At 46.6% G+C, this 15,069-nt stretch overlaps 1 protein-coding gene across 1 annotated transcript; it reads right to left on the bottom strand.

Annotated features, from left to right (window-relative positions):
- On the bottom strand, nt 2,324-11,996 carry LOC8067015. Its single transcript, XM_002444770.2, has 7 exons — nt 11,702-11,996; nt 10,660-11,586; nt 10,508-10,515; nt 10,186-10,209; nt 3,296-3,377; nt 3,124-3,203; nt 2,324-3,013 (listed from the first exon to the last, which is right to left on the bottom strand). Exons 2-7 carry the CDS (start codon nt 11,569-11,571, stop codon nt 2,443-2,445), a joined length of 1,677 nt encoding a protein of 558 aa, XP_002444815.2. The 5' UTR covers nt 11,572-11,586; nt 11,702-11,996; the 3' UTR covers nt 2,324-2,442.

Below are 15,069 nucleotides of genomic sequence, written 5' to 3'. Positions count from 1 at the left end.
TCCGATCTGTAACCCTAACGAACTGCAGCCGTTGGATCAAAGCCGGTTGGAGGGATGTATAAAAGGCGTCGCGGCCACACTCCCCTCACATCCCCCTAACCCTAATTCATTTCACCCCGGCCGCCGCGACCGCGAGCCTTCTCGAGCCGCGCGGGGTGGCGGCGCGAGCTCGGCGTGGCGAGCGGCGGCGCGAGCGGCAGCACGCTCGACGTGGGGGTGGCGGCAGCGCGCTCGTCGGGACGACTCCGTGCGGCACGCGTCCTTGGGCGCGGCGAGCAGAGCTCAGAGCTCACACGCTACGACGACGACGGCGCGGCGAGCAGCTCCGGCCGCGTGACGACCACGTCGCGCCATGTGCAGCGATGGCGCTCGTCTGGGATGCGACCCCCGACGACGACGTCTCCAGCGTCCGTGGATGGGGATGCGACCTCGACGACGACGACGACGACGAACACGAGCGCTGGACGCGGTGACAGTGCCACACCCTCGGCCTCGAGTGCTGCGGGCCGTCACGAGGCACGCCGGGCTGCCGTGCTAGCCGGCACGACACGGCATGGCCAACCGGGCATAGGGCCGTGCCTGGGCTGGGGGCTCGGCACGCCGGCACTATAGGCACGGCACGGCCGGGCCGCCGGGCCGCATAGTGCCGTGCCTGGCCGTGCCCGTGTCCGTGCCGTGCCGGGCGGCACGTTTGGAAAACTATAAGGGGACGACGGACAGAACCGCCTTCCTCCTCTGTCCACCTCCACCATCCATACCACCCTCGTCGTATCGGGGTCGCACACCATGCATGAAGCAGATCACGTCGGGGTCGTCGGAGCTCACGAAAGGGAGCTCCAGTTTCACCGGCGGCAGCAGGCCGGCCTGCTGGTAGGCCGGGAGTGCCCAGAGCTCCTCGCACTCGAGCACGCCGTCCTTCACCCACTCCTCCATTGGCTCCGCCTCCATGCTGAGACGGCTCAGGCTCCACGTCGTCACGGTGAAGAACAAGCAACGTTCGTAGGCCTGAGGCGCCCGCCATGCGCCTTCTTGTCGTGCTCGACCTCGAACTGCCAGGCGAAGTAGCAGCCGGGGAGGAGCACCAGCGCCGGCGGCCGCGCAGGGTCGTCGTCGTAGACGAAGTAGTCGGCCATGCTTGTGCTGGCTCCGTCGTCGTATGGTCTGTGCATTTGGGATCTCCTTGTGATCACCTCGAGGAGGAGAGCATCGCCGTGGACTGCGACGACGGTGACGTCATCGACCTGCTCCCCGTCTCCGTCGTCTTGCTTGGACGGGCTGTCGTCCGGCGAGCCGTAGTAGATCAACCTGGAGCTCGCAGGAGGCGCCGCGAGGAGGAAGGAGACATGGAAGAGTAGATCCGTGGAGGTGCGGGCGGCAGCCGCAGCTGCAGCCTTGGCCTCCTCGACGGAGTTCCGATGGTAACCGAACTCGTCCAGCATTACCCAGCGAGGGCAGGAGGCGGCGGCCGACGGCGAACCGGAGGAATCTTCTTCCATGTTGCACGAGGTAGCTTCAACCGACATGTTTCGTGGCGGCGGCGGCGTCGGCGTCGGCGTCGGCCTCGGCCTCGGCCTCCTTGTCTCTTCTCCTTGGTGAATATGACTGTTTTTTATATAACTGCGGAATAAAACAACGGAGAATATATATAAAACTGTTTTTTATTTGGTGAACCTAGTTTGGAATAAATCAACGGAGAATATATATAAAACTGTTTTCGTTTTACTAATACTATTATTTTGATAGTAATAAAAACTACGGAGAATTATTTACCTAGATTAGCAAAGTATTGATTTTATTTTTTTATTTGGTGAACCTAGTTTGGAATAAAATTGTTTTCTAAGGCTTTTCTCCATGTGCCATCAAACAAAATAATCCTTTCCTCTATGTTACTAAAAAGTTGGAGTGGGTCTTTGTACCATAACACTTTTCTTTTTTATCCTCCAAGACATTCTATTCATATTCACCGTTGAGATTGGCTAACAAAGTTGTCAAATGACTTAAATGCCCTTCTCCTAGAGAAGCTAAGATAAAATATTGTTTTCTCCGTGCCACTCGCTTGAATATTTGATAATTAATTCGGTGTCAGTACACTAACCAAGTTATCAAGGAAGTGACACAGAGAAAAACAAAATTTTATCTCAGCTTTTTTAGGTTGAGAGCATTTAAGTTATTTTGCAACTCTATTAGTCATTATTAGCCGTGAGTATGAACGGAATGACTTGGAAGGAACAAAAAAAAATATCATAACATAGAGATCCGTTCCAACTTTTTACTGATATATAGAAGAAGACACTATCTTTCTTATTGCCACAAGGGGAAAAGCTTCAAATATTAACCTTTTGTTTCCATTTATGTATGTCGGTCGCATACTTTGACATGATCTGGTGCGTGGTAGATTAGATTGCTTCACAAAGGTTGCCAAAGGTCGTTTATTATATTTCTTCAGACGACGCGGCGGCAGAGCGTGATGCCGTCGGCGACGGGGAGCTGCACGACCTCAACGCGCGCGTCGGCGGCAATCACGGCGTTGAACGCCCTGATGTGGTCCCGGACCTCCCGGTCGTCGTCCGTGAGCGGCGCGTCGTCGGGGAAGGCGACGGAGCCGCCCCAGAGCGTGTTGTCGTAGGCGAGCACGCCGCCGACGAGGACCAGCCGCAGGAGCCGCTCGTGGTAGCCGCCGTAGCTCTCCTTGTCGGCGTCGACGAACGCGAAGTCGAAGGCGCCGAGGTTGCTCTCGGCGGCGAGCAGCGCGTCCAGGTGCTCCGACGCGAGGCCCTCCCGGAAGTCGACCTTGTGCGCGACGCCGGCGCGGGTGAGCACCGGCAGGCCCAGGTCGAAGTCCTCCCGGCTGACGTCGATGGCCACGACGCGGCCGTCGGGCGGGATGGCGAGCGCGGTCGCCAGCACGGAGTAGCCCGTGAAGACGCCCACCTCGATCGTGTTCCGGGCGCCCGTCAGCTTCAGCAGCATCGCCAGCAGCGCCGCCGAGTCCGGCGGCGACGAGATGAACCCGCTGGAATGGAATGGAGATGAAGCTAATAAAGACGGGGATGGATGCATGCATGGGAACGAAATAATGGAAGGCTAGCTCCGATCGATCATATCGTAGCAGGACGGACGTACTAGGTGTGGTGCTGGGTGATGAGGCGGAGCTCGCGCAGGCACTCGTGCTCCCGCGGGTGCACCATCGTGTTGAGCATGTACTGATCGAGGAAAGAGACATCTCATCATCAGTAGCAACGACGACATGGACGGATGGACCTTGCTGGCAAGGTGATCGAGGGTACGTACGTACCTCGTAGAGTGCTTCGCTCTTGAGGAGCGTCTTGGTGCTGTCTTTGCCGTGGATATTCTTGACCTCGGTGCCGCCGCGGTCGCTGCTGGCAGCAGCCATGGCCGCCGTGTCCTTCCTCGTCTTCGCCGCCGCCGCCGACGACGAGCCCTGCATGCGTCCGTACGTAGCCTGCGGCGTCACGGCGGCCGAGGTAGCTGGTGGTCGATCTTTGCTAGCGCGCAACTACTAGTACTCTCACTCTGAATGGCATGGCCTCCCACATGGACATATGGGCCATGGAGGATGGAGCACAGGCGCTGGCCAAGTGGTGGCTGATCCGATCCGCTTGAGAGCTGTCGCTGTGCCTGTGCTCACCGCTCCCGTCCGATAGGGATTGGGGGCTTCGGCGGCCACCGCCTGACGACGCAATGTTGCGAGGACGCCGCCTTGCCGGCCTTGTCACGGGGCTACGTCCGTGTCGCATTCGCATTGGAGTAACAAAACATTTGTTCTTTTTTGGGGGAGTGTCGTACACTACTACAGCATGGATTTCTATTGGCGGCATCTTCCTTTTCTACCAGCGGTTGAAAATGAGCCATGCCCTAGTAGAAAAAAGAAGATGAGTATTTTTTTATAAAATTCGTCTGTAGAAATTCATAATTTCTACTAGCAGTTTTGGTTACGTAGCCGACTGAATAAATATATGTATATAAACAGTGTTTTATTGTATCCATCTATAGAAATATATGGTTTTTATTAGCGGTTTTTGTAATCCAGCCATCTAAATAATAAGTCGCACTTCTCATCTCAAAATTGCTATAACGTTGAAATCTGAAATTTATATATGTCAATATGCATTGTTAAGAATGGAAATTGGGCAAGGAGCAAATGAAATACTCTTTTGGTTAGTTGATATATCTTGTCCCTTTGCCTGTAGTTGAACTATGCTACTTGAAACAAACACTTACTATATATAGTACTTGAAACAAGCACTTATTACTTATATAGTGTCACAACAAAGCACCATGATCGATGCATTGTGGGTATTATGTGTGTGAGTTTCGCAGACACAATGGTCTATACACAAACAACCCTAAGAAAGTAAGTAAAGTCACACGTGAAGGTCATTACTGATGCCATCTTGATATTGGTTAGCATGTTAATGTGCGATGGCTTTTTTTTTTGCAGGTATACAAGTGTGCTGATGCAATGGATAACCACCTTTTGGATGAAGAGCTCATGAACATTTGTGATGAATTTTGTTGTTTCATCCTGAAAGAAATACTTGACAAAGATTGGAAGTATTTTGATCACTATGGTGAGTTAGCAAAACCAGAGTACCAAGATCTCGTAGATATTAACATGCTACAGCTGAACAATGAGTATTATTAGCTAGACTAGTACTCATAGGATCACTTACACTGATGTGCAGATTGTTCATCACTTGGGTGTGATGCACTAGGATTTAGAGTGATCTGCAACTTCATTGCACACTGTTCATCATGGTGAAATATTTGAATATGATTTTTCTTATGAGCCCCTGATTTATAAATATTGGACGCCCTAAGGACAGGAATAGTTCTGACCTATATACAGAGCGTGGGTATGGCACCAATATTTGAATTTTTAAAAAATATTTAGACCGACAGTCTCTATAAGCATATGCTTGTGCAAAAAATATTTACAGACGGCTTGTTTATACAAACCGCCAATGTAAATGACCTTCAACCAACACATTTGTTATAAAGCCGCCTGTGTAACACATTTCCAGAAATGGATCGTATAATAAATCCGATAGTGTAAATAGTTAACACAGGCGACGGCGCTACAAAGCCTGTAAATTGTTAACACAGGCAGTTCTCGAGAAACCGCTTGTAGAATTCTTATATTGTACAATCGGGCGCTACTAGCGGTACTACTGTCTACCGCTTATACAAACCCCTCCAGAACCGCCACTAAAAAAACTCTATTGTAGTAGTGGTACTAGAACCTTTTTTGTTCTCTTTGTATTTTTATAAGAATAAGAATAATCTTTCCGTTGCTAGAGAATTTTACACCACGCAGGCCATGGATACACGAGGGAATCCAGTACGTGCTCTGTTTAGAGCTGATAGTTGGCCGCTAAAAATTAGCTCCAGATGAGCTAAACTGGAGGACCAACAAATGGGTTACAAATTAGTTAACAGTAAGTAACAAACAACTTATAAAATTGGTGGTAGAACTATACCAAACATAACCTAATACTCAATTGTTAAATGGAAAAAGTCTACATAACTCCCTCCACTATCCACTTTACCCCCAAATTATAAAACTGGATATTCTACCCCTGAACTTTTCGAAACTGGTTAAATAACCCCCTCGAGCGGGGGTGGTTTTATCTCTATCTTTTTTCATTTATTTCCGTCGAATCTTTGAAAAATCATAATCGATCACAGAAAAGTCATAAAATAAAAAATTCAATTTTGTTAGGAGTAGATCTACATAGTGAATATATAAAGTACACTTTAGTGTAAAACTTTTGTTGTAGCTTTAAATATATGTTTTTCTATAATTAATTAGAATAATTCATATATGCAGTTTCTATGGTCCACTTATGGTGAATTTTTATGGTGGTCTTATTATTGTATGCTTGAATTATGGTAAAAGTTTCATACTCATTGGATCACGTATAACTTAGTTATAGATAAAGCGTAGATTTAACAAGAATAAAGCTTAATAAATCTATAACTAAGTTATACGTGATCCAATGGGTACGAAATTTTTACTATACTTTAACCATATAATAATTAGCTCATCAAAAAATCACCATAATTGGACCATAGAAACTGTATATATGAATTATTCTAATTAATTACCAAAAAACATAGATTTAAAGCTATAGCAAAACTTTGTACTAAAGCATATTATATTATATGTAGACTTTTAATTTGTTAAATATTTATGCTTAACATTAGTCGGTCAAAGAGCTGAATATATCACGTTGTTCGCTTGAGCTTATCAGTCGAATATGTTAGTCATTCAATAGTGTTTTTTTTCTCATAATAAATCAGTCAACAGTATTTTTTTTTAGAATTTAGCCGGTACAAACATGACCCTAAGTTGGCAAGCATGCATGCTACTGGTGGGCCGTCCTGTTGCCATAAAAATCACGAGGGCGGCGTACGTGGACCCCCACGTACTTGTACAGCCCGAGCCCGTGATTCTGTGGTGAGAGCGAGAGCGAGACGAGCTAGCGATGCATGCATCATCAAGCACGGTAATTTCAGCAATGTTGATGTACCTAGGCCTTGTTTAGTTGTAAAAAAATTATAAAAAATTTTAGATTTTCGATTACATCAAATTTTGCGGCGCATAGCATTAAATATAAATAAAAATAATATCTAATTACACAGTTTGTTTGTAATTTGCAAGATGGACTTTTTGAGTCTAGTTGTTAGTCCATAATTAGACAATATTTATAAAATACAAATAAAATTTGCTATCGTGTCAATTTTGCAATTTTTTGGAACTAAACAAGGCCCAAGGCCCTAGCGACTGGCCTGTCTGGTCGTCCTCCGAATCCGATGCGGAACGCTCTCGGACGAGGACGAACAGTCACGGTTGAGCTTAGTCACGGTTTTGGAGTGTTCTAGGAAACCCAGTAGCGCGTGCGCATGCTCATCGGCTCACCAAGCAAAGCAAAGCAAAGCACAGCACAGCACGCACGCCGCCGCCTTGCGTTCCGACGACGACGACGGGGCCTCCTCGCGCTCGCGCCGTCGTCGCCTCCGGCCACTGGCGGAGGAAGAGCCGACGACGCGTCATCGCCGCAGGCGGCGCCGAGGTTCTTCCTCCGACGACGCGACGACTACGCGCCCAGCTGGCCACGACGGCGATAGGTGCTGCGGCCAGACGGGCCGTCGTTGTGCAGGCGCCGGCCAGGCACAGCATGTTGCTCTCGAGCAGCGAGTTGCTTCTACTCCTCTCCCGGCCTCTTGGATGGCTACTAGTATTACTACAGTATCTCTCTCTCTCTCTCTCTCTCGTGTCACCGCCCCCCCATCACCATCATGTGGTGGTAAAGATAGCCACCACGTGGTCCGGCTCCGGCATTGTCTGACTGACTGCAACTGCACACCACCACCACCACCACCCGCCGCCGCCAGTGCGCGTGCAGAAACAGTTGGGCCATGAACGCCCCGGCGGCCCCATAACGGCCCGTATCGGTTTCTTTGCAACCCGATTGACCCAGCCCACCTGTTTCTTTGGCCATACATATCGCGTGTCGGTTCTCTATAAGACTTATTATAGTATAATAAAAGATGATATGATTTGTGTAATCTATTAATCCTGTTTTAGTTTTGTACCGTACCGCCACGGTAGAAAACTTGCAGTCCAAAGGAGGCAATAAAACTACACGAGGACAACCAAAGCAACTCATACCTTTCTCAGCCTTTTGGCTAAGATCAAGTATAGTATCTGTTCTTATCAGTTTGATATCTGATATTGTGAGGCACTGCTTCACGATGATATATTGAACTAATTTTTTTGTGGGAAAGGAGTCACAATAGTGGCATTGCCACTTGGTTTCCTTGGGCGTCGCTCAAGCATTGCACTATAGCTTGGGCTTGGCGCACCCAACCAAATTAATTCTCAAAAAATTTGTATATATATATATATATATTAATTAAGCATGTCACTTGGTTTTCTTGGGCGTCGCTTAAGCATTGCACTATAGCTTGGCTTGGCGTACCCAACCAAATTAATTCTCAAAAATTTTATATTTGTATATTTAAGGAAATAACAATGATAGTTACACATTTTGTGTATATACATGTCTAAAAATAATTTTTCAAACCAAAACAAAGATATATACCTTATTATATTATAAAAGAAAAAAGATGAGCCTTCATATATGCCTTTAAAAAAATGGCAATGCATATATAATTTAAATTTAAACTTTAGCCTTTGGATTTAAGGACTAAACATGAGCTAACGATGAAGCTAATTACAGAAGACATGACTAATTCGTGAGACGAATCAATTAAGTCTAATTAATCCATAACTAACATATGTTTACTATAGTACCATACTATCAAATCATGGATTAATTAGGTTTAATAGATTTATCTTGCAAATTAATCAGAATCTATATATGAAAATAGTTTTCCTGATTTATCTATGTTTAATACTCCAAATTAGTGTCAAACATCTGGTGTGACAGGTACTAAATTTTAGGAGGGAAACCAAACACCTCTATAAAAAAACTGTACCACAAGTCTACAACGATAGTTATGTTTAATTTATATTTTTTAATAACTTTTGTTGTTATAAATTATTTAAGAGGAGAAATTGACGGTTAAAATGTGACATTGATAACTGCACCAAGTCAAAATTGCCGGTTATGTTTTTAAAATTGTCGAGCATCCTGCGCGTTTGGTAGTGTCATGGTGGAGCATCTTGGTGCATGGGTTATGGCTAGCCCACTAACGGCCCACGTGAATTGTCATTCCACGAGAAGATTCACGGTGATACAATAAAGAGAAAATGACGGTTAAGTTAAAAACTCGTAGACCAAGACATGTCTGTTGTGTGATTGTGTGCACACAGTGTGACCAAAGGTCTTTCAGTAGGGCCTTGTTTAGTTCCGAAAATTTTTGGGAAATGGATACTGTAGCACTTTCGTTTGTATTTGACAAATATTGTCCAATCATGGACTAACTAGACTCAAAAGATTCGTCTCGTCAATTTCGACCAAACTGTGCAATTAGTTTTTATTTTCGTTTATATTTAATACTCCATGCATGCGTCTAAAGATTCGATGTGACGGGGAATGTGAAAAATTTTGCAAAATTTTCTGAGAAGTAAACAAGGCCTAGATGCCGACACACAGAAAGTTAGGTTTGCCAAATATGACCATCATATATCCAACACCCCATGGCCATAAATATATATGCATTTATATGGCTGGCCATTCTGCTGGGAGATATAAATCCCCTTCTAGATTGAACAATGGGCGATGTTGAGCAAGATTCATGGGTAGCCATGCATGTGCTCTTCTCATCTATAGCTCCATGATCATCTGCCTCCTCTGAATCTTCTCGCCAATAATAAGACTGCCAGACAGACCATCGTCCTACAAATAAATTGGCGTATGTACATCAAACACCCAGTGTCGCACAAAGCATTGAGTACGTGGGTGGTTGCAACATTGCCGAGCGCATATCCGTCAACACAGCTTGCGTGCAATGGGCGCCAGCAGGACGCCGCTCCTCGCGCTCGCCGTCGTTCTGCTCCTTGCCGCCGCCATGACCGTCGGCTGCCACGAGCACGTGCTCGCGCGCTTGGCAAATGATCCCATTGCTGAGCGGCCGCACAAAAGCGTTGGTGAGTACTAATAAACTGACCTCCATCATGAGTTCTCTGCCACCTGAGCTATCATATGATGTTTGTCTCGCCGTGAGCTGCTAACACGTGCGTACGCGCGTGCCATGGCAGTTACCGGAGCCGGCGTCTCCGCCACCGGCGCCGTGGAAGACGACAAGGCATACATCGTCGGGCGCCCTCTGTTCAAGGTTCCACCCAGCAGTCCGTGCCGTGCAAAGTCTGCGCGCTGCTGAACAGATTTCGAGCTCCTGCCCTGTCACTCAGCATCGTTTCCTGGAGTGTATCTCTCAAATAAAGTCTGCGCTAAGCTAAAAGCTCTTCTTTTCTGAATGAGGTGAGTGACGGAGTGTATGCCTGATGTCCTTGGGACTTGTTTATTGAATTTCTATGAAAAAAAAATGAGTCGATTTCTACCCATTCCTGACAGTCTCTTAGTAAGCGGTCTAAATAAGCTCCCTGAATGCTTGGCGCCTGCTTCCAAACCTTCACTTCGATCTTGATTCTGACCATCACCTGCTGTAGGGAGGAGTATCGTTCAAGAACACGTTTCCATTTCTCTCTTACCATTGCTTCCTACGTTTTCACCTGAAATGGAACTAATATTGCACGCTAAATTATTCCGTGAAATTTCTACGTTTCAACTTAAGAGCGACCTGGTCGATCAGTTTAAGCATTGCTGAACATTTTGAGTCATCTAACTGTCACATTTTCCACTGAAACAAGAGTGCCTCAAAACGACTGCAAATCAACAAAGCATATGGTCGCAGTCTCAAGGAAAAATTCGTATGAAAATTACTGAAAACATTGGTAACCATGTACAATTTTACAAGCGCCTCCGATGTACCATTTTTCTTTATATAAAAAAACTAACGAAACTAGCCATTAGCATTCAGCTCTAGCTCTGCCGACACCCGCTAGACCTGCTGCACAGCCGCCGCCACGTCCGCCGGCTGATCGTCGCCCACCCTACCGACCGCCACCGCCGCGGCGTCCTTCTTCGCGGCCTCCAGCCCCAGCGCCTCGAGGATCTCGTCGAGGACGCGGCCCTCGTCCTCTGACAGCTGCTCCATAGCGCGCTCGAACTGCGCGACCAGCTCCGGGTCGAACAGCGCCTGCTGGTCGCCGGCGGCGGCACCTCCGCGCTCAGCCGGCGGCGACGTCCCGAACCTGGGCGTGACGTAGGAGCCCGGCGAGAAGATCTGCCCACCCTGGCGCAGCCAATCCCGCAGGCTTCCGGACTTGGAGATGGAGAAGTCGAACGCCGCCGCCGCCGCCGGCACATTCAGCTCGCCCAGCTGCCGCGCCCTCGCCCGCCTCTTGGCTCCAACGGCGGCCTTCGACCCGGACCCGCCTGATAGCTCTGCCTCCGCGGTCGAGGCCGTCGCCGCCGACGCGGTGGCTGTAGCGAGCTCCTCCTCCTGCTCGGTTGCCAGCACGGTCACTCGTCCCGACGACGAGCCGCACTCGCTCTGCGTCTGCTGCTGTTGATGCTGCGTCAGTACCATCGCGTCGAACTCCTCCACCGTGCGGAAGCTCCTCGCCCTCCCGGCCGCGCCTCCGCCGTCCGACGCGGGCCACGGAGCCGGTGGCCCGTCGCGACTGATGCTCTGCCGCCGTTCCCGCGCTTGCTCCGCCGTGCAGCAGCCCTCTTCCTCCAGACCGGCGAGCAGCTCGGACACGTCGATCGTCTCGATCTTGGCAGCCGGCTCGGCCACCGCAGCCGCCGCTGCCTCGGCGGGCTCCTTGGCTTTCCTGGCCGACGAGGTGGAGGCGCGGAGGAGGGCCAGGAACTGATCGCCGTTGCTCTTGGAGGTGGACAGGATGATCTCCTCGATCGCGCTGCTCCTCTGGAAGCTGTGGCCCAGACTGCTGCCCACCTTCTCCTGAAAGCTCCCTGATTTCGCCAGGATCTTGGACGACACACACCCCATCTCTTCTGCAATAATCTGAAGAAATCAAAGAGACTTCTTTTTGTTCAGTTTGTCCACAACCATCATGATCACAAACTGAAACCATCTGAATTGGACTAACCCAAAGAACAAAGAAGGTTCAGAAGCTTACCTGATGAGCTAGAAGGACTGAGCGAGGATCACGGTTGCTTGCTCCCTCCCTCCTCGGTTCTTGAGTTGACACTGACAGACACCGGGAAGTGTGCAATTAGCAGCAAGATTGGCAGAGCAACACATGCAGAGATGCAATCATGGGCGATCTGATCAATGGTTAGAAAACTCGAGGTGGCAGGCAACTGCAGGGATGGAGAGTTCTAATTCTAAACAGAAGAATGGGATTTTGAGTCAACAGCTGATATTTTAGTTTGATTTTTATGGATCAAGAACTGTGACCTTTCTTAACCTTAGCTTACCAGGTGCACGCCACGCCACCAACCCCTTTGGTTTGAACACTGGAAGAAGAAAATATTGTTTAGTGGGCGCTGGAAGTAGCCACGGCCTTTGACAGTTATTTCATCACTGCCATGCAATTGTATGGTTCTGCTTGCTTGTAGTTAGCCGTGATGGTGCTTGCGTTCAGGTTTGGAATAATCAGGATGACCTGTAGAGCTCAAAGTCCATTTGTAAGAAATCTGTTATAAGAGATGGACCAGTCAATGGTCGCTCGTTCTAGACTCTGAGCAGCCCTCTCAATGTATTTGTTTTTGGCCTCAACTTGGTGGACACAGCTACTGTAAGAAGAGTCTGTGTGAAATCTGTCGGCTTATACTAGAATGGAAGACATAGAAAAAAAAATCGGCTTGTTAGGAACAGAAGAAGAATCGTGGAGAAAAGTAATTGTGGCTGATAAGTTTGGTGCAAGTGAATTTCATAGGAATTCTAGTGTATGATCTCTATGAACCCAAGAAGTCATGCAATCACGATCTAGTCCTACGATTTTTGTATATTAGGAAGAGTTGTTTCCAGCGATCAACAATAGGGCTGATAGAAGGACCGCTCATACACCAGCACGCTCTTCTCGAATGACAGAGTAGGAGCGTAGATCACAGCTTGGTTGGGTACCATTTATGTAATATCAAATTTTGAATTTGTATACTAGGAAGGTTAACTTTGTAGACCTCGTAGCATGCTTGTCGGAGTGCGTCATTTGTATGGTTCAATTCTTCTTCTTAATTACGATGATACGCAAATCTTTTGCGTATTTGAGAAAAAAAAAAGGTCCTACAATTTTTAACCCTTTATATTCCTAGAATTCGAGAACCTAGTATTCCAATAAGACCCAAGAAATCGTGCACCGGGAGCCTTTGATGGTGGTGGTGAATCAATCGCGAACGTAATGTTGTGGTAAGGTGACTAGGCTAGGTCAGCCACAGCGCATTCAACCTGTGGTGGGATACAACACACGAAACAAAATATAATACAGTGCATGAAAGTAAATTCAGGAGCTCTTGTCTTGCTAAACTGACTAGGATATTGTTGACCCTAAGTTTTCATAGCCACCACCACATCAGCAATAAACTAGCACACAAGGGCCCAAAAAAGATCCAGTCAATCTCTAGAGTCTCGTTCTCTCCCTTATCCGCGTCAAATCCATTTGTCACTTTGAGAGGCCAAAAAGATGTCATATGGGGGTGTCACATGGTATGTTCGGATACTAATAGAGTAATGAATTACAGAAGCTGTCAGAAAAAACACGAGACAAATTTATTAAACCTAATTAATCCATTATGTATTATTACTGCATCAATTATTATCTAATCATGGATTAAATAGGCTTAAAAGATTTATCTCGTAAAATCCAATTAATGTGTGCAATTAGTTTTTTATTTTATCTATATTCAATATTGAATATATATGTCTAAATATTCGATGTGATAGGGTAAAAAGTTTTTAGATAAAAACTAAACAAGGCCTGAGATTAAAACAGTTCCTTTGAATTTCATCTCTCCCTTTTAATTCTGCTATCACGTCAGTGTGGGAAAAAAACTTGTACTTGAGGTTTTTTATTGCTATATAGTATAATTTGGACTTAAGTACATCGTTACACTCCGTGTTTGACCGGGAGATATCGCCGTCTCCAGCATCAGCATCGAACTGACCATCAGTGTCGAGAGGGCATTTCGCGGGGTTTTATGCCCGAAGCGCCGAAGCGTGGTTGGTGTGCCGTACCATCGAATTTAAAACCGCATTTGCCATTGCCATGCCACCAAGGGTATGTAGGGTGCCCGATATGCCCCGAGGTTGTTGGAGGTCGCGCACGGCCTCCGACGTGGAAACTTTCCAGACACTTTTTTTTGACAGGCCAACAAAAGCTTGAACCTTTCAGGCTTTTCGTTAAAGCAAGCATCATGATGATTAGCCACGTCACGAGTCAATTTGTGTGTGCATATATTATATATAAAACATCATGGATCGGAAACGCAGAAACGATTTGTGTGTCGGTGCGTAACATGAGACGATTCCGTATATAGAATGTTTATTTATATTGGAAAAAGTTTCAGTGCACCAATAGTCTGCCACGGTGTGCTATTTAGATCTAATATAAACATAATTTTTTTAAAAAAAATATATTTTTATGTCATCTCATTAAATTTATCAAATAACAGATTGTCCATCCACTTAGCAGCATTGCAATCCTACTAGGCTCTATTTGATTGCCTTCCGCACGGTGCCACGTCAGAGATATATTGTATAGAACAAGTATAGTTAATCTTATTTGTCGAATCATTCAATAATATTTTTCTCTCATAATAAATTAATGAATAGTATTTTTAACTATGATGTTTTCATCCAAGCTATTGTTTGTTTTTTGTTAGAGATATAGCGTGCGAGAAGTTGTACTAGGCAGCATGCATGTATGTCAAAACGGAGCGAAACTCGCCCAACATCCAGCGTTGTATTTGTTTCACCACAGTTTTGGCGGTGCCAGAGATGCGAAGCTGTGGCACGATGGGGTAAAGAACCAAATAGTATTCTAGGGTGAGTTGTGAAAATTTTAAAAAAAATGAACTGGTACTCTGGCCTTGAGGGGACACGCTACCGTGCATGGAAATGGAATACACGAACTCGGATTTCGTCGTGCAGAGACGGCTGACAAATCCCAGTGGTTCGTCACCTTCCACTGCAAGTGCTGAATCAAATTTCGACAACGTGACAGAGACAATAGGATCGAGAATGCTAAGTACATCACCCTCAATGCTACTACAAGCTAGCTAATAGCTCTAAGATAACTTCTCCAATAAATTAACTTTTAGTAAACGATTGGATCCACATAACAACCTCGCATGGCATTAAAATATGTGCACTAGACTAGCTCTCAATGGATTGATAACTTTTTTGTCTATTAAAATATAAAATAAAATGTTTAGAGGTACCTCCTAAGAGCAAATATAAAAGAGAGGGTGTAAGCACTGCCTGAGCTTAGTGAGGGCCATGGCCCCCCAAGTTAGATCAATTCTTAATGAATGTCTTAGATTTACT

The sequence above is a fragment of the Sorghum bicolor genome, chromosome 7 (genome assembly GCF_000003195.3).
Source record: "Sorghum bicolor cultivar BTx623 chromosome 7, Sorghum_bicolor_NCBIv3, whole genome shotgun sequence".
NCBI classification, from domain to species: Eukaryota; Viridiplantae; Streptophyta; class Magnoliopsida; order Poales; family Poaceae; genus Sorghum; species Sorghum bicolor.
This window is presented reverse-complemented; position numbering and strand designations above follow the sequence as displayed.

Excerpts from the sequence above, each read along its gene's own strand:
- LOC8067015 (XM_002444770.2), bottom strand. The coding sequence starts at position 11,571 with ATGGGGTGTGTGTCGTCCAAGATCCTGGCGAAATCAGGGAGCTTTCAG. Across the intron at positions 3,204-3,295 it reads AGAGCGAAGCACTCTACGAG|TACATGCTCAACACGATGGT; the intron begins GTACGTACGTAC and ends TTCCTCGATCAG. Across the intron at positions 3,014-3,123 it reads ATCACCCAGCACCACACCTA|CGGGTTCATCTCGTCGCCGC; the intron begins GTACGTCCGTCC and ends ATTCCATTCCAG.